The sequence below is a fragment of the Brachyistius frenatus genome, unplaced genomic scaffold, assembly GCF_029030835.1.
Source record: "Brachyistius frenatus isolate BFR_SWC_R1_liver_20210118 unplaced genomic scaffold, ASM2903083v1 Contig_96, whole genome shotgun sequence".
Classification (NCBI taxonomy): Eukaryota; Metazoa; Chordata; class Actinopteri; family Embiotocidae; genus Brachyistius; species Brachyistius frenatus.
Genome location: NW_027210695.1, coordinates 1,313,991 through 1,341,060, shown reverse-complemented (window position 1 = coordinate 1,341,060; position 27,070 = coordinate 1,313,991). Strand labels below are relative to the sequence as shown.

The following is a 27,070-nucleotide window of genomic DNA, read 5'->3' as shown; positions in this document are numbered from 1 at the left end:
AAACCCGACAGTAAATGTCAAACAGAAAAGGGCAAGTGGTCTTTGAAGGTCGAAACGTAACACAGATATGATACAAAGACGCACACAAAAAAAAACACTTGTCCACAAGTCTTTAATGTCTGCGATCGATGGCTTGAGCTCGAGTTTATTAAGATTCAGATCAAGACGGTGTGGGACTATTTATTTATTTTATTAAGTCTGACCGATGCCGGAAGCTGTTAACAACCAACCTGCAGTTCTCTCTCGTCTTTAGGAAATACAGATTTTTAATCCTAATTTGACTTCTGGCACCGCGACACTCGTCGTGTCGGACGGCCGGCTGCATGTTCTCGTTTTGTTTATTTCACCAAATGTCATAAATTTCCACCTCCTCATGAACAGGTGGCGCTCGTCCAGTTAAAACAAGACATCCACGACGTGTTAATGCAGTTGAGAGTTTGGCGAATCCGCCTTGGAGGGAGAAGTTTATAAATAATAACAACACAAAACGGTTGAGACGTGATAAACGTGGTAGCCACCACACTAAAAAAAATAAATAAATAAATAAAAACAACGATATTGCGGTGGTCTCGGTGGCACACAAATTTACATGATCGGATGACGCATCACCTCACCCTACTTTTGTCAAGTGTAAACACGTTTCTCTGCATGTTTCTCTTCTGGTTAATGAACACAAAAGAAACCAAACTATCTGCTCAAAGAGGAATCTGCCGAGTCATGTTTGATATTTACAGCGGCGCGGGCACGGTTGCCCACCAAAAGGCACTTAAGCAACATCAAAGTTAATAAGAGGCCAGCCTCCGTTTTATTCCTCTCACAGCCCTCTTTTCTCTGATCCGGTGATGCGATGCCATGTGACAGCATAAAGAGTCGTGTGTTTTATGAGGTGCCGAGGGACCCCCGGGTCCTTACAGGACCCCCCCCTGTAAGGAAAGAGGCCGAGCTGGCGAAGACTTCATCGCAGAAGCAGACGAGCGAACACTTCCTCTCTCCTTCCTTTATTCCCTCCTTGAATTCCCCCTAAGTTTCACACAGGATCTCTCTCTGCTGGGACCTTCTGGGGTTTTTTTTTTTTTTTTTGGTTGTTTTGTTTTTTTGATCAGTCCATTCTTTGAAAGATTTCCAGTGACCGCGTCCCTTGTAAACAATCCGGGATTCATTCCAGCAAGTCGACTTAGCAAAATGTTCTCTTTGGGAACTGGTGCTTCTGGCATGGGAAACTTCACTTTGAGAAACACGTGTTTTAATTAAAGTGTTTAGCATTCCTGTTGTTCATCCAACAAGTGAAAAGAAGGAAACAAAACACCCTGCCTAAATAGCTCCTTGCTTACCTAAGGCCGTGATAAAATCCCTGTGGTATTTACCGTGATGATGTGGCCTTGTTTGGAGAAGGATTTAGCAGCGAGCGAAACGCGCTCCGCCCCGCCCCACGCACATTTACATGCTCGCATACTTTTTTTGTACGGCTGTGAATTGAAAAGCCTTTTAACAAACAACCTCCCGCCCACTTCGTTTCTTCTGTCGGTTCACTCCCACTTCGATCGCCAACATTTTCATGCCGAACATTTACAGAACTGCACTGTTGATCAAAAAGGTACAAAAAAAACAACAACATTTTTGTGCACCTTAAAGTCTAAAAGTCTTTTTAAAACTACGAAAGCGACACTCATTAAAATGATGCCGGCATTTCAGTCGCTTAACAAGACTCATGCCCCCCCCCCCCCCCCACCCCCTTTAGTGTTAACTTCCCGAGCACTCCGCACAGTATTGCATGTTGAACCTGTTGACCTCTGCAGCCTCCGCGTGGGGGCGGATTGAGGCATCGACACGGAGGGAAAAAAACAAAAAACAAAGTTCACACCGGAGTGTCTGACCGCAACCTCGTAACTCAAGAGTTCACAAAAGGCAGCGCGGCGAGCCGACACGACACGCCGACATCACGACCCAAAACATTTTCAGATGAGAGGAAACTCGAGACGCGCGCAGACTCTCTCATTTCCACATTCCTCTGTTGCAAAAAGCGTGTCGTGAGCGGGTCAAAGGTCAGCATTAAAAAAAAAAAAACCCGATGGCCTCCCAGGTTGGAGAGAAAGACGACACCTTTTCCAGGATTGCAGGAGGTGGTGCCGATCGGCGCTGTGCAGACGGGTCTTTTCTCCGGCGAAGCGGGGAGCTTTTATCGGGCCATTACAGCCTCGACGGGCAGAAGATTGGGTTCCCTGGATGCTCTGAAACACCGCTCAACAGCTATTATTCCCGCGCAGAACGAGCGGGGAGATAATCCCAGGCATCTCCATTCGCACCTGTCCACTCATATTCACATCACAAAGGGATCTTGTGAGGGAGTCCTCATTTGCATAGTTTGATTTTTTTTTTTTTTTTTCCATGCAACAGGAGGAGAAAGGGAAACGTCTAACAAAAGGAATATACCTGCTGCGCCACCGGGTTTTTTTGTTGTTTTTTTATATTTCTGTGTGATCCTGCAGGATATCAGGCCGACACGATGAAGCCTTCATCACTTAAGTGGGATCAGAAAACCGTTGCAGTCGGCTGGTTTCATGTGGTGCCAAAACAATAAAGCATCTCGGAGTTCGGCACATCTTCGGTTCGAGATAAAATGCGTCGGGAACAAGAGGACGAATAACCATCAAATTAATTCAATAAAAGCGTGAAAACGTTGTTGTTTTTTTTGTGGCGCTAAATTCTTTTCCACGGGTGAAAAGGTGCCGAGATTAATGCTTGGATTGTTAATCGTCAATCAACGGAAGTTAGAGTTTTGATAATCAATTCGTCACTTATGAGGGAAAAAAAACGTCAAATACTTTCAGCTCTCGGCCGTTTAATGAAATTTATATTACACAAGGGGGCTTTAAGCAGACACTTTGATTTCTAAAATGTCTTGTTCGAAAGTTGTTCTGAAGAACACATTCACTTTGTGGATGTTACAAAACGAGACTTTATCAAGAGAGCTTCAAGAAACTGGGGGTTGATTATAGTAGAGGCCATTAAGACATGATTTAGAGGTTCAGGAGTGCTGGCCAGTGAAAACAAGAAAGACATTTTCCACCTTTTTCCGGTATTATTATAATGATTTCATGAATGATTAATCAATCCAACAAAAAAAAAAGCACTTATTAGCTGCGGACCGAAGGCTCTTACATGGATTCAGCGGAAGATGCAGGTCTTTGTTCTGAGATTTCAACTACGGGAACAAAAGAGGGAAAAAAAAGTACTGCATGTGAACCGTCTTACAAAAAACTACACAACAAATGCCCCCAAAAAAAACAACTTTCTAACGTGGAGAGCGTGACGCAGAATACCACACATTCCTCCAACACGGTTTTCAGTATTATGGACATGAACAAAGACGTTCATTTTTTTTTTCCATTTAGGGATTTGCGTAACTGTGACGTAGCTGCCAAACAGAACCGCAGAAGGTCGTATTAACTGGTGAACGTTTGACCTCGCTGACCTCTGGAGTAACCCTATTAAAAGCGTCGGTGATGAGTCCACGTGGCGAGAGGTGTTTCACGGGTAATATTCGACGTCGCTATTACGTTAAATAAATACGCGAATCTCATATTATTCGGGTGCAAGTTTGCCATCGAATTCAGCTCGTCGTTTCTTTACCGATCGGGTCACGTCAGTAGCTGAAGACAAAAAAAAACAACAACGACGACAAAAATCTGGCTGATATCTGGCTGCCTGCAGTTACCAGATTTTCAATGTGACCACCAGCGAAAGAAGACAAGAGCAGGAGTTTTACTTACAATTACACAACTTCAAGGAAACTAAACGTGACAAGAGAACAAATCAGAAACGTACGGCGGTCGAAACCTTCGGCCTCGGTTTGTGAAAACTAGGTAATAAGTTCATCCAAGTCTTTGAAATACAACAGATAAGAGACGGTTGTACAAACTGTGGTCAGACCACCGGGCTCCAGTTGAGATCAGAGACTTCCAGTTCTTCCTGCCTGCCCCACTCACACAACTCAGCTCAACCACCACAACTCATCAGATTACACCACCCCCACCCCCACCCCCACCACCACCGCCCCCTCAAACAACAGCCCGTTCACCCGACTTCGCCACATAATCAGCTGCCCATGGGCTCGATCTAACGTCTCTGGCACGGCCCACGGAGCCGAAGCCCAACATTACCGCCTGGCTTGCCGAGCGCCTAATAACAGGATGTGGAGCGCCCACTGACGGACTGGTCCAACTCCCAAGTTATGCTGCCCCGAGGGCACCGAGACCCGGGCGGCTGTCAGAGCAAGAGAACGAAGGGGATTCGGGGGGGGGGGGGTCACGGGCCGGTCCTGAAGGCACCACACCACCAATCACGCAAAGAACAAAACAAAACAAAACAAAAGCGTGCATTCCCACCGAGTTTGAATAATTTGGGTGCTTTTAAGTGTACGTAATTACAGTGGCAGCCTTCAGGTGTTGGCTGCAGAGTTCCTGCATGAGTCCGAACCACAGGAATCGAGCAGGAGTGTGAGGTGATTTAAATTCAATAACAATGAAACACACACACACACACACACACACACACACACACACACACACACACTTTCATTTCTCTCTCTGCAGAGGGCCGATTAAACCAGACACGTGTACGGGAGGAATTTGGAGGCTTTTGGAAAACAAGTGCTGTTCTCTTCTGTGTTCTTTTGATTTAGAAATATTTATGCCGCTACAGCGAGCACCGAAAACAGTATTTTCAAGCCAGTACACTTTTGCCAGCATGATCCCACCGTGTTGAAAAACACAAAAGAGAACAAGTCTAAAATGCAGCATTTTGTCAAAAAGTTGTGATAATGTTTTGCAAAGATTTATATTTGGACTGTATTTACCTCATAACAAACTTTTGGCCTTTTCAAAAGTACAGTAGGTAAAAACAAATCAAATTGTCACTAGGTTTTGACAGCCACCTCCCTTCCCAACATGGGCCTCCGTATTATCCCAGTTTGTGGCAGCAGCAGCTTTGATGAGCCACGACTCCCAAAACCCTGGAAAATGTGCTTCACCTGCACTAAAAAGGTGTCACGCCGTCACTTTAAAACATCAGCAGGGAGTGACTCACCTCGTTGGACGGTATGCTGACAACACCTGTTGACCTCCTCTTCTCCCTTAACTTCCTCTTCTCTATCTGTCCTTTGCCCTTTCTGGCGCTGGGTCCCGTGCTCTTCTTCTCCTTCCCCTTGCTGGGCGACGGGCTCTCCTTGTCGCTGTCGTTGCACGCCATGGGGCCGGGGCCGGAGTCGGGAGAGGCGCACTGGGTGCCGTCTGCCTGAGGCGGGGCCTTCTTCAGGTTGCTCCCCGGGGTGGTAGCGGCGGCGGCGGCGGCGGCGGCGGGGTGGACCGGGTGCTGCGCCTCTTCCTCTGGTCTCTTAAGAGCCGAGGCGGAGGAGGACCGAGCCACCGAGTAGGAGGAGGGGTGGCAGTTCGCCGCGGGGGCGCTCCGGTCCGGGTTGCCGGTGAACTCGGCGCCCGGCGGAGCGGCGTGGCGGTTGGTGCTGTTTGCGTTGCCGGCAGTCAAGGGAGCACCCGTCGCCGCGGCAATGTCCCCCAGCATTTTGGCTCTCATTTTCTCTCGCTTCGCCTTCCATTCCTCCAAAAAGTCCGTCGTGGCATTGGGCTTAAATCCGCCGGTGGCCATGATCTCTCTCTCTCTCTCTCTCTCTCTCTCTCTCTCTCCCCCCTCCCTTTTTTCTCTCGATAAGTTCCTTCTCGCACGCAAAAGTTGGTGGAAATTAAAGTTGAAGTGAATGTGAATTTCTCAGCTCTCCACTAATGGCACCGCATTCCTCGAGTGGTTTAACCCGGGAGCTGCTGGCAGGTAGAAGGAGAATAAAGTCAGCCTCGCGACAAAACACAAAAACTTCCAAAAGTCTTTCCACGGCTCCCTTTTCAAACCCAAGACAACTTATCCCTCTTATCTCTACGAGGTTGTTGGTTTGTCCCCCCCCCCCCCCAAAAAAAAAAAGAAAACACTCAAAAGTGCGTAAAAGTTGACGAGAGAAGAGCGCAGCGGTGAATCCAGGTAGAGACTCACCTGTGGTGGAGCCGCTTCGGACGCCCCAGAAAACAACAACCCCTGCTGCTGCTGCTGCTCTCGGTCGGACCAGGTGTGCCCGCGCCGCGCTCGGATGAATGGCGCTCGTCGGGGAGCTGCTGGGTGCCGCTGTGCTCGCGCTGCCCTCTGGCACGTCGGGCTGGTCCGACGACGTACGAACAGTCCCGAGCGAAGCCGAAGCCGAAGCGGAGACGCAGCGCTTCCTCCTCCTCCCCACGTCCCCACCCCCCCCGACCCCGGACCCCGGGGAGACTCCGGAATAGTCTTTTCGTTTTTCCCGCAAGGGGGCTCGCAACAGGTGGTTTACGGCTCATTTGTAAAGACGTTTGCGATATTTGACGGCACTTTTGAGATATGCGTATAAAGAGACTAATGAATACGTTATAGTATCATCGTACATTTGAAGACTTGTGTTTTTATCACAGCAGTTCTGTAATTTCACAATAGATAGATGGATGTTTTTGTTTTTTTTGTTATTTTGTGTAAAGCACTTTTGTACAATTTTTTGTGGAAAAGTCCATCTGATAGGATGGAAACCTCCAAATCAGCAAAACACTTTATTTAGATATAGTAAATTAGACATTTCCAGCTAAAAAAAAAAAAACAACAACAACAACAACAACGTGTCTGCATAAGTTTATCATTTTAAACCCTTTCTGGAGCTCTCCCGCGTATTATGATCCCAGCTTAGTGGAAATATAATGAATGCGCCATTCTGCGCACCGCGGCTGTGCGCTTGACGCAAAGCCTCGTTGTAATAACTCCGCACGGCATCCCGGGGATATTCAATCCTCGTTGCCTTTCTGCCGTTACCTCAACTGCACCGGCCCGGGTTTTCTCCCCAAGCTGTGATTTAAAACCCGCCATAGGCGCTTACTGTCAGAAAACCTCATTTACCACCAAAATGACAAACACGCAATGTTTGTTTTCCCGACACCCCGTCCACATCCCACCCGGTGAGTGGGAGCTGTTATCTTTGCGTGTGGCAGATATACAGATAATGAGGGGAGGGTGGGGTGGAAACCCTGGGTGGAGCAAGGGGGGGGGGGGGTGAGGCGCCCTTCCTAAAAAATAAACCCTGATCTGTGGACTCAGGTCACGCTGCTGCATATTTAGCATATTTCAGTCTGCTGCTGAGGAGTGTTTCCTTCTATGCCAACACAAACGCTGCCGCGCTCGCATTTATTGAAATCCCATTTACCTCCATTAAAAAAAAAAAAAAAAAAAAATGTTCAGACTCTGAACATTTTGTTTTATTTAAAGTACTAAAAGTGCTCCTTTTTCCTAATGAATAGCCACATTTTGTAACCCGCAACACGTTTGTGGTAATGAGAAAGAAAGAAAAAAAAAAATGCATCGCTGTAAAAAAAAATGAGCATCACCAAGTAGCATGAAATTTATATGAAACGTAACATTAGCGCCGCTCTTGCGTTTGCACATTTTCATTTATTTGACAGTAATGTTTCAGTCAGAAGCTATTAGGAGGGTAATTCGGGGGCGAGGAGCCGCCGCGAGCTCATTCTCCCGTGAAAGGGTTTATCCAGTAAAGAGGTACTCAAGAAATGCCTCTCCCAGATGTTGGGGTGACACAGATGTTAAACTGGGCTTAAGGGTCGTGCGCGTCGCCTCCGCTGAGCAGAAGTAAATGTGGATTCTAAAAGTCAGCGCCGCATTGCCTCGTAATTAACAACGTACCGTCGACGATAACTAAAGCCAATCTCAGAAATCCAAAACCGGATTATTGCAATGAATTGAAAAATAAAGATAAAGCTGATTGACGAGGAGATGATGCTTTCACGTGTTCTTTACCTGACTGAATGTGAAATGCGGTCCTCGGCCTCCCCGTCCCAGACAGAAGAGCGTTTTTTTTGTTTTTTTTTGCAGAAGGTTATGATGTCAAAGCGAGGTTGACCTTTGACCTTTTGGATATAAAATGTTTTCAACTCCTAATTTTGATCCCATCGGGCATTTGTGCGCGACGTTAGCGCAAAGCGTTCGCACGAGAGCTCCCCGAGTTACGGCCGCCGGGGGCGTGTTTTTTTTTTGGCGAGGCCGCCGCGGCCTTTCACCGACGAATTCGAATCGTTTCGCCTCCCGGAGATATCGCGCTGACGGGAACGCGACGGGGTTTAAAAGCGTACCGCCGCCGGCCACACGGCGGCGGCACTGAGGCAAAGAGATGGAGACACAACAGCGGGATTTTGTTGAACTATTAGCCGCGTGTCGCTCCAAGTAATCAGGGCAGGAAATGCAAGAAATTATAGGCTTAAGTGTGTGTGTGTGTGGGGGTTCCTCAGGTCCCGTCGGAGGTCCGGCTCGCAGGTTTGTCCGCTGTCCCGGCTGTGGCCTCCCAACGGCCGCCCGCGCCATCTGCTGGGTGCCATCTGTTGATGATGATGATGATGAGGAGGAGGAGGAGGAGGACGACGGTGGCGGGTGAACTGGCTGGGTCAGCGTGCCGTGCTTTTCACTCTGCTGCTGAGTCGGCGCACACGCGGCGAAAAACAAAAAAGTCTTTCAGTCTGCTCGAAATGCTGAATTAATGTGAATTGTTTTCTTTTGGAAAAACGAATCAAAGTAAAGTCAGTTAAAAAAAAAATGATTTCAGTCGACGTCTATTAACTAATGAGATTCCTTCGCTTAGTTTCATGTCACCAAATTAACACGACTACGAGAGGATTTCTTTCCTCACGTTAAAAGGCCCAATTCATGCTTTTTCTTTGGAGTCGCACAGAGCAAACAATCTGCTTCGTTGTGAGGTAATCAGTCAGGTATTTATTCTTTTCACATCTCCGCCGCTCTTCTTCAACGCCAGATTTGTTTTTTTCTACGTTTGGGCTAAAATTCCGAGTTCACTACGGCGAAATGTTTCCTGAAGAGTGCTGAGGATGACTTCTTTTAATGTTTGTTATTTATTTGCACACAAAAAAAAAAAAAACACACAAACAGCTAAACAAACCAAAAAAAAAGAACAAAATGAAACAAACTTTCATTTCGCAGACGAAATGCGCGACATCGTGACTGGATGGAGGCTCAGAAGACCATTTAAGGTCGAAGGAGGCCAGAAAGTGGAAAATCCTGGCAGATCAAAGCCAATAACGGCACAGCCGACACCTCTCCTTCCTTATATGGTCAATGGAGGAAGGGACGGAGGGCATTGAACACGGTGGACCGAAATTCTTCAAAGGTTTAGACGGGAAATCGTTTGAATCCATCTTTCTAAAGCAAGGAGGGACTGCTGCTCCTTTCAGCTGCGACCATACAGAGACTCTGTGATCCTGTACAGAAGAAGAAAAACATCTTCCTAAAAACTCAGAGCAAGACTAGAAAAAGATTCCCCGACTTATCACAAGTAGGAGCCGGTCGGTTGTTTACTGGAATAATTGTTTGGTCCACATGGAGTGGAAAAACTACACGTAAAGGTCTTTTATTAAATTGTATTAAATCCCACATCTTTAAACTGGAAACAGCCTCGCTCTCATTAATGACTTTAACAATCAGTTCATTAAATCTCCGTCAGTTGACTAATGGATGAATCAAAGTATCGTTTAGCGGCCTACTCTCCCCCCGTATCCTCCCCCCTCAGCGTTCCCATGGACGCAGCCGGCGTCAGAGACTGAGAGACGTCTCTATAGCGTCATTTCTCGATGCCTCGGATCGCATTTTTCTAACCGAGCGTGCTCGTCTTGGTTTCAGTGACAGACTCGAGCCGTCACTTCATCCGGACGCCTCGATTCGTCATCGTTTGTTAACCCCGCTGCTGTTCGTGCTCGCAGCCGAGATGGATTTAGCTCATTCAGTGTGTGTGTGTGTGTGTGTGTGTGTGCGCCGAGATTTAAATCCATCGTTAAGGATGATTTCTAACCAAGAAAAGTACCGCACGTCATCTCACACCGGAGCTGCTGTCAGGAATCAAAGACACCGTCCAGCAATCAGGGAAAAACTCTTCTCATTTTTTTTTTTTTAGGTCTGTAAAAGCTCCGGCTGAGATTTATTTTTCGGGCCTCCGGGAGTTCAAACAAATTCTGACTGTGACACGCCAATGTTTTATTCCCTTTTATTTCAAATTACATGTTTTTACCGGCGATTTCTCGGAGCACGCCGTCTCGTTTCAGATGTTCGAACGGGATAAAAGTACAAAGATGTCGCTCCAAAATGACGCCGATGAGCTTCAAAAAGCCGCTTTAGTCGGCAAAGAATTACACAGCATGCAGCCATGAAAAACGGATGTGACTCACGCTCTGTGACAGATTGTCCATCTCAGGTTTTCATAACAAGCTTGAACTCTTTGCAGGATGATTAGCAGGTAAAGAAATGGAAACTGAACTTTTAGAAGCACGAATAAACCTGCACTCTGAAGGCCTTTTATCAGAATAAAATGGTGCTACGGTGTTTTTCTGTTTCAAGTTTGTCTCACCCACATACAAGAAATCAGCAGAACTAAATGTCCTTCCTCACAGTGCCAAAGAGCTACCACACGAGATAAGAAATAAAACAGGAAAAAAAAAAAGAAATAACACAACAACAACAAAAAATTACAGAAAGATAGCAGGTAAATAAGAAACAACAGAGATGATAGATAACGCTATTAATAACACTTTTACTAGCACCGACAGAACTGCTTCTGACTGCGGGCGTTTAAAGTGCAGGATTTGTGATGTAAAACAACAACAACAACAACAACAACAAAAAACTGTAAAATACAAATAATAGGAAAAAGATGACAGTTAAAAATTGTACGTAAGACGGATGCGGTAGAAGGTCCAGGATGGCGGACCGAATAAATGCACTGCAAGGCAAATATATTGTAGATTTTAAGATATTAAAGGCCATTAACTCTAAGTGTGACCTTTCTGATCCCCAGAGGATGAACCCTGATGATCCTCTTGAGCCGACATCTCCGACGTGTTTCCGCATCGGAGGTGAAACTATCTCTGAAACCATCGGACGGATGATCTTGAAGTTATCTATGCGCATTCATGGTCCTCACAGGATGAACCGGTTACCTACTGCTTAATGTCACTCCCACCACTCTCGCCTTAAAACATCAAGAAAAAGCAGCATTAATTCAAACCATTTGTTACAATCACACACAGTCATTTTTTAAAGCCAAGAATCTGCCTTTTTTTTTCTTCTTCTTCTTCCCCCTCGATGATTCTCTTCTGTCACGGTCCTGATGAGGACATTTTTCTTTTGCCGAGACGGTTGATGAAGCATGTCACAGACACAAGACCCGAACCAGACTCTCTGAACCGCACTGCTGAGGCAGTGGAAACACTTTCGCGTTACTCGGGGCAATTACAGCAGATCCCGGCTTACCGATTCCCCGTGCGAGATTTAGCCGAAGATTCGGAGGTCTTCATCACACCCACGCGGCGGCGCGGGATTAAAGGGAGGCTGAATACATCTGGAGGGATTTGAAGCTCAGGGAGGAAACGGAGCGCACTCGAGTGTTGTTATTGACGCGGAGGTAGTTACCATCTGGGAGCGTCGAGTATTAGATTTGCATTTAAGAAGCATAACGTGAAACAAAATATGCGGCGGCTCTGAACAGAAGCGCTTCGGGGTTCTGTGAACCGACTTCCTGGGATCTGAAGTGCACCTGACTGACGGTCTTGCAAAGCTGTGCGCCATCTAGTGGCGTGAAGGAGAGCAGCAGCAGCAGCAGCAGCTCGGCGCTCCAACAGGAGAAAGAAAAAACACAAAGCCCAATTTGCAACAACACGAGTGTTAAAAGTAGATTGGATGGACAGCAGTCAGGTGTTATTATTATGATTATTATGGTGAATAAAAAAAAACGTGTGACTTTAAGATTTTTCTTATCTACCGTCTGCTGTTATTAAAAGGTGTAAATTCAGACGACGCTACAGAAGATCTAAACAACCAGCAGCTTCAAGATCGGTTTCGCCAATTCAGTATCTGATTCGAATGTGAAATATGTTCACAATCTTCCCCGTTCTGGTCGCAAATAACAGGCGGGCGGGGGGAAAAAAAGAAAAGAAGAAAGTGTTTTTCTGGAACATTTTAATGTTGACCTTTGACCTTTTGGATATAAAATGTCATCACTGGACCGTTTTACCCTCCAAGGCATTTCTGACATTTTTGTCCCGACCAGCAGCTGAATTCTTGAATTACAGCCACAAACATGTTCTGGTGAGGTCACCGTGACCTTCGACCTACTAAACTAAATTCCTTCCAGGCGTTCTCAAGAAGGAAACAAGAAAACGAAATATTCCACTTTCACGACATTAAAATAAATAAATAAATAAATAAATAAATAAACAAGCGAGCGGGGGGGGGGGGGGAATAAAGAGGCAGGGGAACTTTACAATGTACAAGTTTATTTTTTAATGAACTCTTCAGTGGTTGGTAGTCACAGCACAGCTTGCATGTATTAAGCCACACACCTATTTTACAAGATGATGGGAAAAATAAAGAAAAAAAAAAAAGAGAGAGAGAGAGAGAGAGACAGAGAGAGAGAGTAGATGGCCATCGGGCCATCTGCAGTGACTTCTTTTACTAAAAATATCCTTAAAAGGCCACTGAAATGCATAAAATGTCTTCAGATTAATGGAATATTTGATGGTGCTTTAAACCTGACATCAAGACTCCTCACATGGCATCGACAGTGCATGTAGACATTGTAGAGAGGACTGGGTTAGCAATACCTAAGATATTCTTCTTCTTTTTTTTTATTTTTTATTTTTATTTTTTTAAGTGACAACACCTTGGCTACAATACTACAGCTTTAAAAAAAAAACAAAAAAAAACAAATCAAATCAAAGAAACAAAATGAACTCTTTCAAGATACTGGATACAATGAAAGTGAAATGTAGTGAAGCGATTATTCGGTTTTTTTGTATCTCAATTATGTGAACACTTATTTTAAACTGGCAAAAAAAATAAAATAAAAATAAAGCAAAAAAAAAAAAAAAAAAAAAAAAAGCACTGAACACTGTCAGCCATCCCGTGTAAAGAGAGAGGCTCTACTGTACTGTATCCAATGTCTTTATAGACTATAAAAAGAAAACAAATAATAATAATAATAATAATAATTAAAACACACCTGTTTGTCCTCTGGAATTTGTATACTTTTAATAGTAACAGACGGGAACCATAAACGCATGCCATGTGCTGGTCTCAAACAAATACATACAGGTATATACAGCGTCACTCAGTACCTGCTAAAACAAAGTGAGAAATACGGAGTATAAACTGACTACACTACAAACTTAAAACAAAACAAAAAAAAATAAAAACAAAAAAAATAAAGAGGGGGTAGAAAGTGAGCGATGGAAGCGGAAGAAGTGGAAGAGTGAAAAATCCTACTTGTGATGGACTCATCATTAAAGCATTAAAAAAAAAAAAAAAAGTAAAGAAATGCATATTGCACATACAGTGAAAGCTTAATTCCACCAGGTCCGCCTCGTTTCGCTAAAGCGAGGATTCAAAATTATAATTTTTTTTTTTTTTTTCCCTCTTGGAGGAAGACACACAGAGGTACAAAAATAAGGGGGGTGTGGGTGTGTGGGTGGAGGGGGGTGTTGGTGATCTCTGTGTGTGTGGAGGGGAGTGGGGGGGCGGTGGGGGGGGTGGATACGGGAGGGGGCGGGGCCACAAGGAGCTGATAATGGGCAGAAGTGGCACTTTTTTCCAAGGGGGTAGGGGAGGGAGAGTAACTGCACAGCACACAACACAGGAAGAGGAAACAAAAAAACAAAAAAACATCAAATAAGAGATTGTGGCACAAATAAAATCAGGTGTTGGATAATATCTGTTGTTCGGTGAAAGCCGAGAGAGAAAGGAGAGAGAGAGAGAGAGATCGATGCAAGTGTTTTTCTTTTTCTCTTTATGTACAACTAAGGCTTATTGGTTAAATAGTTTTCAGGCTTCCCCGCCCGCAACGCGTTTACATGCTGATCACACAACCCTCCTTTCTTTTTGTTGTTGAATTTTTTTTAGTTTTTTCTTTTTTTTTTGCTCAAGTAAACTCAAGTGGTTCTATCGGGACAGCGGCCACGGGTGGGTTCATAGTGGCGGAGGTGGGTGGATGGATGGATGGATGCTGCAGTGAAGGTGGAGGAGCAAAAAAAAAAAAAAACAACAACAACAACAACAAAAAAAACCAAAAGGGAGATTTTTAAAGAGTCAGGAGGGGGAGAGAGAAGGAAAAAAAAATTAAAAAAAAATTAAAAAAAGGAGTCTTGTCTCTGATGTCTGTTGCAATTAATATCTAAATGTGCAATTCCATTAGTCACTGCCATGGGGTGGGGGGGGACTAGGGGGTGCAGAAGACGGGGCGGGGGGGTCTGGTTCTACTTGGAAAGCTTGCTAATGACTCGAATGAGCGCTCCGTTCTCGTCCTTTAGTCTCTGGTTGTCTGCTTTCAAGTCTGGGAGCATCTGAAAGGGAATAAGAGGAAACGGGGACGGGAGGAAGAGACACAAGAGAGGAGACGTCTTTAGACAAGTCGTGACAGCAGACATGCGTCGTTAAAACCGGTCAGGCCCGTCTTACAAACTGTTAATTTTGCAGCCTGTGTAAAAAAATAAAAGTAAAATAAAAAAAAAGGCAATCTCGGGAGTCACACAGCATCTCTCATGTTTTGTTGTCGTCTTTTTTTTTTTTATTTTTTTTAATTATTATTATTACTATTATTTTTGCATATTAAAACAAAAATAAACCACTTTGTTCCAAGTCGAGAGAGAGAAAAAGTAAAAAAAAACCAAAGCGGGCACACCACAGGCCAAAGATCCTGAGACAAGCCATGCAGAATCTGAACGGCTGCTCACCGGCAGCCGGAAAAATACACACAACAGAGGACGCCGTCACGTTTTCACTGGTCGGCGGATGGTTGTCTCATAGGAGACATTTGTTGAGTGGACGCCAAAATATATATATTCATAATTTTAACACGCATGTTCAGCGCAGAATTGACGAGTATTGATTTAGACTACAAATGAGTTTTTTCACATTTTCAGCAAACTGCGTTATCAGATTGGGGCTCTTTATTAGCACATATTTAATATGAAATGACTTTTATTGGGGTGGGGGGGGGGAATATATTGTAAATTTAAGATCAATTGTATCGATTAAATTGCTGCTACTGACTCTAATAAAACCCTGACGACTCAAAATGTTGAGAAGCTACAGACTTCGTGTGATTTATCGTCGTCGCTGAACCCGACAAGAGTTGATTAAAATCGCATTGAAACGGCAAGAAAACCATTTCAGTTTTCCGTCAGCCTCCCGCGCGCCGCCGCGAGGCGCATTTCGTTCTCAGCGGGCGGGCAGAACTCGGCAGGATGCCCGTCACGATACCCGCATATCAAACTCTGGACAACATCTCTCGCTCCGAGCTCACGGCTGCGTCGCCGCTGGCTGAGGGAGAGTGGGAGCGCTTGTTTTGATGTGTCCGATGTCCCGAATAAAACGGCGGCAGAGTCGTCATTTAAAAAAAAAAAGATCCATCTTCGAGGCGTCAACCGATTGCAGTTTTTCCCCTTGCGGTTAATTGTGCAGCTTTACTGTCAACTGAACAAAACTTCCTGTGAACAATAAAAGCGTAACGGTTTAAAATTTGGATCAATGCACGTCGTTAATTCTCCGACATGATTGCAGAAATAAACGAGCACCCCGACGTCGTTTTGACTCTTTGGAAGAAGCCGTGGTGACGAGGACTCTGTGTGGAAAACGTGTTCAACACTGACAATCTCCCAGGAGATTTCAGTCCACTTAAAAAAAAACAACAACAACAACAACCAACCTGTTAGTCATTGATTACAGATGACAATCAACCGCTAGTTTAACTCCCCACAGTTCAGCTCATGAATGCATATTTGACTTTATACCCCATATTGATGGAGCACAGGGCAAGAAACCAAATGAACCCGTCTGTAGCATGCAGGTCTCTGAAATACTTCGTTGATGTCATCTGTCCAAATCCAAACACACAGGAGGGAAGAAAATAGTTCAGTCTCCGAAGATTTGGGAACAAAAAAAAAAAAACTGCCACAGGAAGCCAACTTCATGCAAATAAAGCCAGAACAAGCCAAACTGAACATCCGAGCTCCCCTCCGACGAAAGCGTCGCCGCTAATAACTACGGGGGACACTTTCCTTTACAGCACGGGATGCGAAATTAAAACCGTCTCCCAACACTTACCTGAGCTTCGTCTCGGGTTTCTTTATCGACCTCGTTTAGTTTGATAGATTTAGGATTTAGTTTTGGTGAAAGGTGCGGAAGGCACCTGACAGTCGTGTGCTGTAAACGGAGAGTGTCCCGATGGGAAAAAAAAAACAAAGAAAAAGTCACCCTCCCCAATCTGAAAAACAACAACAACAAAACAAAACAAAAAAAGCTCTGGGGAGGCAGAGGAAAAAGGGGGGAGTTTACAAAACCAGAGATAAAGGTGAGCGGCTGGACACCTGCCTGTCTATGGGTGCGGGGCAGAGCACGAATGGAGCATGAGAAGGATGGGAGTTGGTAGAGGGTGGGGGAGGGGCAGGGCTGGGAGAGTGAGGAGGAAGAAGAAGAAGACGAAGAAGAAGAAGACGAAGAAGAGGAGGAGGAGGAAATGGTGGTGGACAGACGGACGTGGATTTAGAGGTCGACGGCGGGCAGCTGGCTGCAGGCCGACTGCGTGAGCTTCGCCACCACGCGGGCCAGGGCCCGGTTCTCAGCCTGCAGCCGCTCCTTAACCTGCCGCAGGGCCTGAACCTGCTTTACCTGGGGGAGGTTCTGCAGGGGAGGGGGAGGGAGGGAGGGTGGAAGTGGGGACAAGAACAAGCACAACACAGGAGAACAGAGAGAAGGACAACAAGGAGGAGGACAGGAGGAGAGAGAGAGAGAGGAGACAAGAATGTGTTTCAGGAGAGAGAAAAGGATTAATGAGAGACAGGACAATTTAAAGTAATAGAGAAGGAAGGACAACAAAAAAAAAAAAAAAAAAAAAAAAAAAAGGGGAAACAGAAAAGGAAGACTGTTAGAATAATGGGGACAGACTTTGGAAACCGAAGGAATGATTACTACGAGCTTTCTGCTTCGGCGTGATGCTTGTAAAGACAGAATGGAAAAGTGACGACGCTCCTCTCTTCTCTCAAAACCTTTTTTTTTTTCCCCTCCCAGAAAAAGGAACATTTAATTGGTCGATCTCAGCGCAGGAGTTTAAACGCTAACTACCAACAGAGCTAACGACGGGGCGGGTGGAGGGGGAGGGGGTTTAATCCGCAGCACGTAGCCTTAACGTCGCTAGGCTAGTGAGTTTCTTCAACACTCGGGTTCCAGTGTAACTTACAAGCGTTCTGACAGCTCCCGTTGCCACGGAGACAACCGAGTCTCCTCACAGCACGGCTTTAAAAAAAAAAAAAAAAAAAAAACACGTCCACAAATCTGTGGGAAGTCGTCGTTTCTCGAGCCGAAGAAAGACAACAAATAATAATAATAATAATCTAACTGGTTAAGGAACCTCCCAGGATTGTGTGACGAGAGAGAGAGAGAGAGAGAGAGAGAGAGAGAGAGAGAGAGAGAGAGAGAGAGAGAGAAGCTACACAAACACACCACTTCTATCTGTTCAGCGTCACGGTAAATATAAATATAATGTTTGTCCTTCGTTAATGTCTCCCGAGTAGCACATGACGTACAATCAGAGCACGTCGGGGGGGGGAAATTTGATTTACCTCCAAATAAAGCGGCTTAGAATAAGCTGCCGATTTGTTTACCACCTTGTCTGATCGTCTAACGGCTCGCGTTTCTCGATCTGTCTGACTTTGTCGCAGCGATTGTCTCCAGATCTTAGGGGAAAAAAAAAAAAACGGCAAAACTACAAACATAAGACCCAAGTTTATATCGTATATTCAACACCGTGGCTTTTAAGATGCCTCCCCCTCCGCCCCTTTCTATTAAACCAAAGAAAATGTGAGTGATCCAGATTTATATATACAAAGACACTTCATTTTAATATCATGAATAGCACACTTAATGCATCTGTGTGTGTGTGTGTGTGTGTGTGTGTGTGTGTGTGTGTGTGTGTGTGTGTGTGTGTGTGTGTGTGTGTGTGTGTGTGTGTGTGTGTGTGTGTGTGTGTGTGTGTGTGTGTGTGTGTGTGTGTGTGTGGCAGTACCTTAAGTTCCTCCTCCATCTCAGATATCTTCCTTTCTAGAGCTCTTCTTTCCTGTTGGGTGGAGGGCAACGGGTTAAATCATACAGAGGCAACGAGCAAAGAAACACACTTCATTCAGTGGAGGCTTTACACACACACACACACACACACACACACGTGTGGAAGACGGTGAGGGTGCAGCGGACAACACACACACACACACACACACACACACACACACACGTCTGGTGAAGGCGTCTGCAAGCAACAGCCAGTTCAGACCTACATATTCAGTGACGTGTGACAGGATTTACATGTATGTCTGTCGTGAGTCAGGAGATGAGGACGTAGACGTGTTGGATGTAGATGTGTTGGATGTAGACGTGTTGGATGTTAATGAAACGGGGACGTCAGAATGTCTTTTTTTTTCCTGATGTTAGAAAAAAAAAAAAGGACATTCTTGTATTATAAGAGGCCGTGAGGACAGATGACACGCGAATGATGATGATGATGATGATGATGATCTGAAATGTTCAGATTGCAGCATGGGGCTGGAAAATAGTGGACGGAGTTCACGGATCTACAGGTGGTGATGTCATTGGCTAACAGAGCTGCAGCTGAAGACGCCGGGCGTTGTTACTGGACGAGTGAAAACAGCAGGAAAACACGCGTGCACGGGATGTTTCAACGGGAGTTTTAACAAACTGTAAGAATCGTTCACAACTTCCTGCACAAAATGACGTCGACACACTTTCACACACAAAATACAAAACAAATAAAAAGTATCATAAGCAGTATTGAGAAGTGGTGACCACACGCTGCCACAGGTTCAAAAACAGGTGGAAGAGAAGGTGGCAGTGTTCTCGGTGGCGTGGAGGGAAGGAGGGAGGACAAGGAGGGAGTGAAGAAGGAGAAGGAAGGAGGGAGGAGAAGTGGAGGGGAGGGAAAGAGGGAGGAAGGGAAGGAAGGAAGGAAAGAGGGAGAAGAGGGAGGGGGTGAAGGAGGAGAAGGAGGGAGGGAAGGAAGGAGGAGAGGTGGAGGGGAAGGAAGGAGGGACGAGAAGGAGGGAGGAGAAGTGGTGTGGAGGGAAGGAGGGAAAAGTGGAGGGGAGGGAAGGAGGGAGGAGAAGGAGGGAAGGAAGGAAAGAGGGAGGGGGTGAAGGAGGAGAAGGAGGGAGGGAGGGAGAAGAAGTGGTGTGGAGGGAAGGAGGGAGGAGGAGGAGGGAGGCAAGGAAGGAGGAGAAGTGGAGGGGAGGGAAGGAGGGAAGGAGGAGAAGAGGGAGGGAAGGAAGGAGGAGAAGAAAGGGAGGGAGGGAGGAGAAGTGGAGGGGAGGGAAGGAGGGACAGAGGAGAAGGAGGGAGGGAAGGAAGGAGGAGAAGGGAGAAGAGGGAGACAGGGAAGGAAGGAGGCTGGGAAAGAAATGAAAAAGTGGAGGGAAGGAGGGAGGGAGGGAAGAAAGGAGGCGCCCTTTGACCCCGGGTACGAGGGCATGTGTGACAGCCAGCAGCAGAGAGGAGACCGATACAAAACAAAAACTCGGTAAGATCATACCAGCACCCAGATGATATTGGGGCCTGCTTGTTACCTTCAGACATAAACCCATTGGCAGAGTTACTGTGATGTTTTAAAGCAGGTCGAGTTCAATGACAATACTTTGAAAACGTAACACAAAGACTTCCTTCTTCTATATTTAGTCCGAGACACACCAGAGGTATATATATATTGCATTCAAGGCAGGTTATTAAACGAGTGTGCGTTTTTACCCTTTTCTCCATCTCGAGCTGTGATCGGTCGGCGTAGCGTTCCTGCCTCTGCAACAATAACAAACAAAACAAAAACAAACAAAAAAACGAACGAGTCAGAAACTTTAACGCTCGCGTCCAGATGTGTGCCGGTCGGCTGAAGACGCGCGAGGTCAGCGTACCTGTGTGGCCTTCTCTAGTTGTAGCTTCAGGTCTGCCAGCTCCAGGTCCGTGTCACGTAACTGGGCCTTCAACTTCTCGTTCTCGGCTAAGATCTGCTCGTAGAGCTGGAGAGAGAAAACCCAACGGTCAGCGCGGGTGACAGTCAAATCCATTCAATCAAGTCCGGTTCCTCTGGTGTTCGGCCCGGGGTCGGACCGTCAACACCGAGTTCTACTGGGACCTTCTGAAGCGTCTGAGGGAGGACAACAACAACAAACAAAAAAAAAACATTCACTGCAAACCACCTGAAGCGGGGCGCCATGGCAACAGCGTTCTCCAACATGACAACAGGTCCGCTCAAGAGTTTCTCGCAGATTTGGCTCCCTGCGACTTTCTGAAATTTGATCCCTAGATTTCATACGTGCATCGTTTTCTTCAGATTTTTGGGGCCATTGTGCATCAGACACGTATAACTTGCGTCCAGTATGATTAGCCTGAAATGAAGACAAGATACTATTAACTCTGCAGACGTTGGTGCGACTTAGTGCTACGCAAAAGAAAGGTGTACCTTCTTGTAGTCAGTGGTGTCGTCTCTGTCCAGTCGGCTGGAGTACGGCCTTCGACTCTCGCCGTAGCTACGGCTGAAAAGAGCGTCGTTGCGATCCAAGGATGAAGTGCTCTCATTCCTGCAACGGTAATAGCAGGCGCTCGTTTGTAACGGACGCAGAGACACGAAACAGATGAACAACTAGAAGGAACAGGAAGTGAAGGCGGTAGAACGTACCTGGACAATCTGTCACTCTGTAAGGAAACGGAAACACGAGAGCATTTGTTAAACCGCTTTGTGTTATAAATTGCATTAAATCGGAAGGTATTTATGAACGTAAACAAAAGCGGAACAGAGGGATGAAATCAGTTCAGACTGCAGCCTCATCACCCGACCTTGACTCCCATTGCAGTCCAGCAAGCTGCTCTACATGCAAATACATGCACAGTAATCCCTGAACAGCTGCCACGCCAGCCAGAGCCTGGAGGCCCGCTGCGTCCCCAGGCCCGCCGCGCTCAAAGGCAGGCCCCCCCCCCCCGAGAACGGAGCCAGACATCAGATAGGGAGGTCAGTCAGGTCGCCAGGTTTGGTCTTCCAGCTATTTTTAAATTGCCGTGTCCTTCCCGAGGCGGATCAGAGGGCGGCGACACGGCAACGCTACAATCCGAGTCGAGAAGACCCGAGAGCGATTCCAGGAAAATATGATCAGATACACGGCCGGCCTCGGTGCTACTCGCTGCTCGACTGGAGACGTAGTACACGGGAGAGTTTTAAACGTATTCTGGACATCACGACAAAGCAACCGTCTCGTTTTTGGATCTTTATGTAGGAATATTAAAAAATAACTCTGGAGGAGTTTTAAAAAAAAAGACTACTTGTATTTAAGAGTTGTAAAGAAGTGACTTGAGAGGTGCTCCTGTTCGTGTCTCCACGCAGAGATAACTGCTTGTTTACCATTTCCTTCCTTGTGATTGCTCCACCCTTTTCACCGTCCTGCTGGAAGTGATGTCTGGCAGTCTCCCTGATAATTGTACTCTAATGACAACTGTCTGCTTTCTCTGTAAAACACTACCATCCAAACAGGAAGTTCACCCAGCCAGCCATATCAGCACAATGCTGCCCTCTCTGCCAATTTAACTAGACTCCACGGCATATTTATGCTTCTTATTTATGCTTCTTATTTTCATTTCAGGAACCAGAGGAGTTCAACATCATTTTCTTACAAGTCAATTTTGGCTTAAGGTGGTTGAAAAAGTCCCTTAAACCCACTGAGGGTTCAAAAGTTCTTCTTAAGTTTCACCATCTCATTTATGTGTGTGCTTTGACCCCAGAGACCCCAACTTCCTTCCCTTTTGTGCGTGTGCATGTTTTGAAAACCTACTGATCTACGGCGGAGAGTACTTTTGGCTTCCAGGATCACCTCGGCAACCAGACAATCACCGGAAGATGGAAAACGGGGGAGCAATAAAAATTCAAAAGGCAGCAGACGGCGAGGAGGAAAGTTAAGTAGGAGGGGAGGAAATCAAGAGCAGTGCGGGACAGAGGGGGTTGAACATCAAAGACAAGGGGACCTCATTTGGCCTCGACGGCACACGAGATGAGACCAGAGGAAAGGACCGGAATAGAGAGCGAATGCAGAAGGGCGTACAAGAAAAGCAATAGTTTGATTTGGTTGACAGGCTGGAGGGCTCCTATTGAAGTCAGTTTAATATACTTTCTGTCTGTCTGTCTGTGTGTGTGTGTGTGTGTGTGTGTGTGTGTGTGTGTGTGTGTGTGTGTGTGTGTGTGTGTGTGTGTGTGTGTGTGTGTGTGTAGACTTACCTGTGGGTCTCCCTTGGTGCTGCCCTCCTCTGAGTCAGACTGCTGATCAGGGTCATTTTCATCCCCCTGGAGTGAAATAAAAAAAATCAGCCTTGGAGTTGTTGCGGTGAGTCAACGAACCGCCGCGCCACAAATACTTCAAATTAAAATCCTCCTGAAAGTTCTCTTACATCTTGAGTCCAGAAGGAGACCCCGGTGGAGCGTCTCTTCTCGCGGGGCCGCCTGCGATCCCGGATGGAGCGGGGCTGAGACTTGTCCTCTCCTTCCTTCTCCTCGTCCTTTCTGTCCGCTTCTGTCCCACCGAACGGAGAAGAATGTCAACGACTGCTGTTAATACAATCAAAAACGCTGCCACGGAAACAATCCGGCATACTGCATCGACGGCAACGGGAGGATCGGCGGAAGCTGAGGCTTTGCGCCAAACTTCTGCTTTAAACTAACCGGTTTTAAAACGGGAACGGGAGTTGCACCAACAATGTGGAAAAACTCTCATTTCTGATTTGTGATGTCCTAAAAGAAAAAAAAAAAAGATCCTGATAGAACTATGGTGCCACAAGGGAAGACAACGGGACGCTGTGGGTTATAATGCAGCTCGGTCAGTTGTCAGAGCTGACGTTAGTTAGCATGCTATGGTAGCACGTAAAATATTTAGGACGTGACGAGATCAAGTTAAACTTTTTTCCCCCCCCCCAAAAAAAAAAAAAAAAAAAAAAGGATCCGTGCACTGAAAGCCAAAGTTCCCGAATGTGCCGGTCTGATCTGAATGAAGAGGAAAACACCTATAAAATTTAGCGTTCCCTCTTCTGTCCCTCAAACAAATGTCTCCAGAAAGAAATAAAAGCTGACAGCTCATTCAAGTAACTGTAGTTACAGTACATCTGGTCCTCGATGATTTTAGACAATTAGATGTCTTTTGAAACATGTTCAAAACCATTTCTCATCTCATCCGGTCCATCTGTTTACACACACACACACACACACACACACACACACACACACACACACACACACACACACACACACACACACACAGTGTGGGCAGGCAGAGAGAGAGAGAGAAAAAAAAAAAAGGGCTTTTTGGTCACAGAACAAAGTGCTCAGTGTTTCCTTCAGTTTCTACTTTTCCCAGAGACGTTTCGTGGATTTATTCGTTAATAGAAGAGGCACTTCATTTAAAAAGGCAACACGATTCCCTTTCTGTCCGGTTGCTCTTAATCAGCTGTGTGGCGGTTCGCCCTTGTGAATGTGGAGAGAGAGAAAGAGAGAGAGAGGGAGGGAGAGAGAGACACCAGCTTCAGGTGGGATTCAGCCGCCGTGCGTCTGTGTGCTTATATGGCTTTATATCGGAGCTGCTTCACCTCCCGGTGTGATGATAGTCGAGCGAGCCAAAGATGGCCGTTTCGGCAGCTGTGAAAAGAAGTTGCCACGGCAGCCGTGTTCGAGTTCAAACATGACACGGGTTTGAACCCTGTGAGGGAGTTGCACTTTAATTCTGACGGCACCACCGAGGTAACGTGTAAATTTGCAGCCTCAATCAGATCCCTCGTTATGTGCCGACACGGTGAAATGACGAATCAATAAACTCGGGGAGCATTTTCAGATCAGTCCTTTATCTTATACCATTTTTATCCACACGTGCAGAAATTCCATTTTATTTTGATCACGTTTGTTTTCAACTTGAAATTTCAGATACTTCAGATCCATTTCATGCATCACCATTCTGCCTATAAATACCGGAGGTATGAGTTTTGGAGGGCAAATCTCTGCCGTGTGTTATATGAAAAAAAAAAAGTTGCAGAAGAAAAGCTTTTCGCTCTATGATCACTGCACAATTTCAAAAGCAATCACAAAGCTTTCTTTGCCGTTCTGCAGAAAAGCAAAGAGGAGACGAAGTGAAGTTGTTTTTCGAGGGTATCATCTGAGATTCTGTGAAGACGCGGATGTAAAGATTGGTGCCATCTTTCTTCGGGTTCGTAAAGAGACTAGTTGAAGCCAGGGGTCCGGGTTATTGCCCACATACCTGCTACCATATTACACTAGAATTTGCAAAAAATAAATTGTGTTGTTCAGCAGCAAAAAGTTCGGTTGAGTACAGACAATAAAGCAGTTTGTGACTTCACACAAACAAACAGGCAGCAGATTTAAGTTTTAAAGCACAATAATGTTGCTGGTTGCATTATCATACGAGTTTTAAAGAGCTTTAGATAACTGTAAGGCCGTCCGTTCCTTTAGGACACATATGCAGCCATCAAAATGTACTTTTCAGTTTTAAGTGCGTGTGATATGAGAGAGAGAGAGAGAGAGAGAGAAAAAGCACTTTCTCTGTATTTTTTTCAGATTTAAAAGAATTAAAAGGGTACTGACCTTTTTCTGTGTCTCTGGAGGAGCGGCTGTAGGACGAGGTGATGCCCGACAGACTGTTCGGCCTGTTGAGGGAGCTCGAACTGGAGGACAATATGGTGCTCGAGTAAGAAGGGGTGGAGGCAGTGCTGAGCGCGGAAATGGAGGAGGTGGAAGACGAAGTCCGGTAGCGCTGGAAGGGGGGGAGACACGAGGAAGACAAATAAAGACGGGTGAGAGCGCCCGAAGACGCCGCGCTGTAAATTAGCACGACTCGTAAACGAGGAGGAGAAACGTACGTCTTCGTAGCTGCGGTACTTCGATCGGTAGTCGTCCTCCTTCGTCTCCGTCTCCTTCTTCTCCTTGTCCTGCTTCTCCTTCTCCTCCTTCTCCTCCTCCCGGGTCTTCAGTGGACGACTCCTGCCGATTGTTTTCTCAGCCTCTTGCAGGTCAGTCAGAGTCACACCCTAAAACAAGAGAGTGGATTTATCTTTCTTTCCTGCTTGGAGGATTTTTCTTCTTTCATAAATACAATATTATTATTATCGTCGTGAGTTTTAGAGCTGCAGTAGAATTAGTCCTTCATGTCTGATTTTTGACTATAAATTTTGTGTTATTGTGGAGTTCCATAGTTTTTTTTTGTTTTTAGATAGGACGAAGCTCAAACTCACTTTTGAACTCGCACTGTCAGCTTGTAAAAAGATCTTTGCACAAGCATAGAAGCAAAGAGCTACCTGTGTACACAGAAAGTCTGCTCTGTCTCAACAAAGAGAACTTTATTTAAACAGTTCATGGCTATAAAACCAGTGGTAACCAGGGTCACCATTTTGTTTCGACGTCGGACTCCACTGTCATTTTGCCGATTAGCACTTTTAATGACTAATTTTAATCAGATAGGAAAGACAAAGTGTCAATAATACGCAGGGTGATAGAGGTGAACTCACCTGGGTGGACCTCCTCGACTGACGAGCCTGTCTGGAGCGAGCTTTCCTCTGAGACTCGGACTCCTCGTCTCTCACGGGCGTCAGGTATGACCTGACAAACAAACAAACAAACAGGTCAACAAACACTTGAGCAACATATGTCCAAATAATCACCGCTGGCATGAAAACTGTCAAGACTCATCTTCATCTGCTCCATAATCGTCATCACATCCGCTATTATCCCGAGCACTTTATGCGGCCGAGTTTCTAAAGTGCTTCGGTTTCAAAAGTTTCAGTTCAGTTTCAACGGGAAATACAGAAGCGCGAGGTCGTTCGGTGCAGAAAAGGATCCTCGGCCTTGAGGGAAATGCGCTGCTTCTGCCCACCTTCCTTATAAGGAGAAGTCGCTGCAGCAGGCCGAGGCGGTGGAGCAGCCCTGCCCCACTCCCACCGAGACAGGTGGCTTATTTCAGCGCCGTGTCGGGAAGACGTCTCTCGCATGCTTCCTCTTTCACAGACACACTCTCACTCCCTTTCCCACAACGTCTGCAAGGAGCCGGAGATCAAAACGCATCCCGGCTCTCAAACAGAAGCAGCAGAAGCATCCGGAGTTACCGTCTCCACCGAAAGGAGGCCGATTCCCAGTTCACGGCAATGTTTTACCGGAGCCGCTTACGGCAAATACTTTGCGGCAATGTCAAAGCTTTCTCAACTGGAAAACATATAAAGAAATGTGTAGTAAAAAAACAAAAAAAATTGGTTTGGATGAAAACACAACATGGGAAGTTGAAAGTCTCCACTAAACCCAAAACGTATAAGAGTAATAAATATACAAATTGTGTGTAATTAAACAAAATGATGATAATGCATCCATCTTATCTAAGCTTGATAACAATAAGCTGACGGTTGTATATTTTAAAAAGCCACCGGCATCAAATAAAAACGTGAATTTTTACCATTGATCCAGAGGAGACTGTTAATTTTTACATAAAAGCAGATCAACCAATATAATTACGTTTTTGCATTAAGGGCATGTTTTCAGATGTTAAAAGATCAAAACTAGGTTAAAGTATAATAATAATAATAATAATTTTAAAAAAAAGCATTATCATAAATGGCCATATGTTCTGTGCGTGTTTGTGTTACCTGCGTCTTTCGGGGCCAGTAGTGGTGGATATGGCGGTGGTAGTGGTCGATGTGGTGGTGGTGGTGGTGGTGGAGCCAGTGTTTATAGTGGGGATGACCGCGGCGGACTCCTTCTCCTTCTCCTTTTCCCTCTCTGCACTCTCCTCTGACCAGTACCTGTTCACACAAACACGTTTCACATGTGGACTGACAGACGTCACTTCAACAGCTC

At 45.8% G+C, this 27,070-nt stretch overlaps 2 protein-coding genes across 10 annotated transcripts in view; both read right to left on the bottom strand.

Annotated features, from left to right (window-relative positions):
• The window catches only part of pawr (PRKC, apoptosis, WT1, regulator), a 53,640-nt gene extending 47,549 nt beyond the window's left edge, over positions 1–6,091 (bottom strand). The window contains exons 1-2 of one of the 2 annotated variants that reach the window (XM_069711012.1): positions 6,058–6,091; positions 5,086–5,834 (exon numbers count right to left, since the gene is read on the bottom strand). In XM_069711012.1, coding sequence (XP_069567113.1) covers positions 5,086–5,661 — 576 coding nt within the window. In that variant the 5' untranslated portion in view covers positions 5,662–5,834; positions 6,058–6,091. The remainder of the gene's footprint in view (positions 1–5,085; positions 5,835–6,057) is intronic. The other variant, XM_069711011.1, reaches the window with a different exon arrangement.
• Positions 6,092–12,402: 6,311 nt separating this feature from the next.
• Positions 12,403–27,070, bottom strand: part of ppp1r12a (protein phosphatase 1, regulatory subunit 12A) — a 50,032-nt gene continuing 35,364 nt past the window's right edge. For 3 of the 8 annotated variants that reach the window (XM_069710997.1, XM_069710999.1, XM_069711003.1), the window contains 14 exons: positions 26,860–27,015; positions 25,735–25,825; positions 25,090–25,257; positions 24,815–24,983; positions 22,621–22,742; positions 22,451–22,516; positions 20,867–20,883; positions 20,651–20,768; positions 20,388–20,576; positions 20,103–20,207; positions 19,942–19,989; positions 18,200–18,250; positions 16,510–16,818; positions 14,397–14,480 (listed from right to left, as the gene is read on the bottom strand). In XM_069710997.1, the coding sequence (XP_069567098.1) occupies positions 16,681–16,818; positions 18,200–18,250; positions 19,942–19,989; positions 20,103–20,207; positions 20,388–20,576; positions 20,651–20,768; positions 20,867–20,883; positions 22,451–22,516; positions 22,621–22,742; positions 24,815–24,983; positions 25,090–25,257; positions 25,735–25,825; positions 26,860–27,015 (1,438 nt within the window). In that variant the 3' untranslated portion in view covers positions 14,397–14,480; positions 16,510–16,680. Of the gene's footprint in view, positions 14,481–16,509; positions 16,819–18,199; positions 18,251–19,941; positions 19,990–20,102; positions 20,208–20,387; positions 20,577–20,650; positions 20,769–20,866; positions 20,884–22,450; positions 22,517–22,620; positions 22,743–24,331; positions 24,487–24,814; positions 24,984–25,089; positions 25,258–25,734; positions 25,826–26,859; positions 27,016–27,070 lie in introns of those variants that run through there. The other 5 variants (XM_069711002.1, XM_069711005.1, XM_069710998.1 and 2 more) reach the window with 4 other exon arrangements.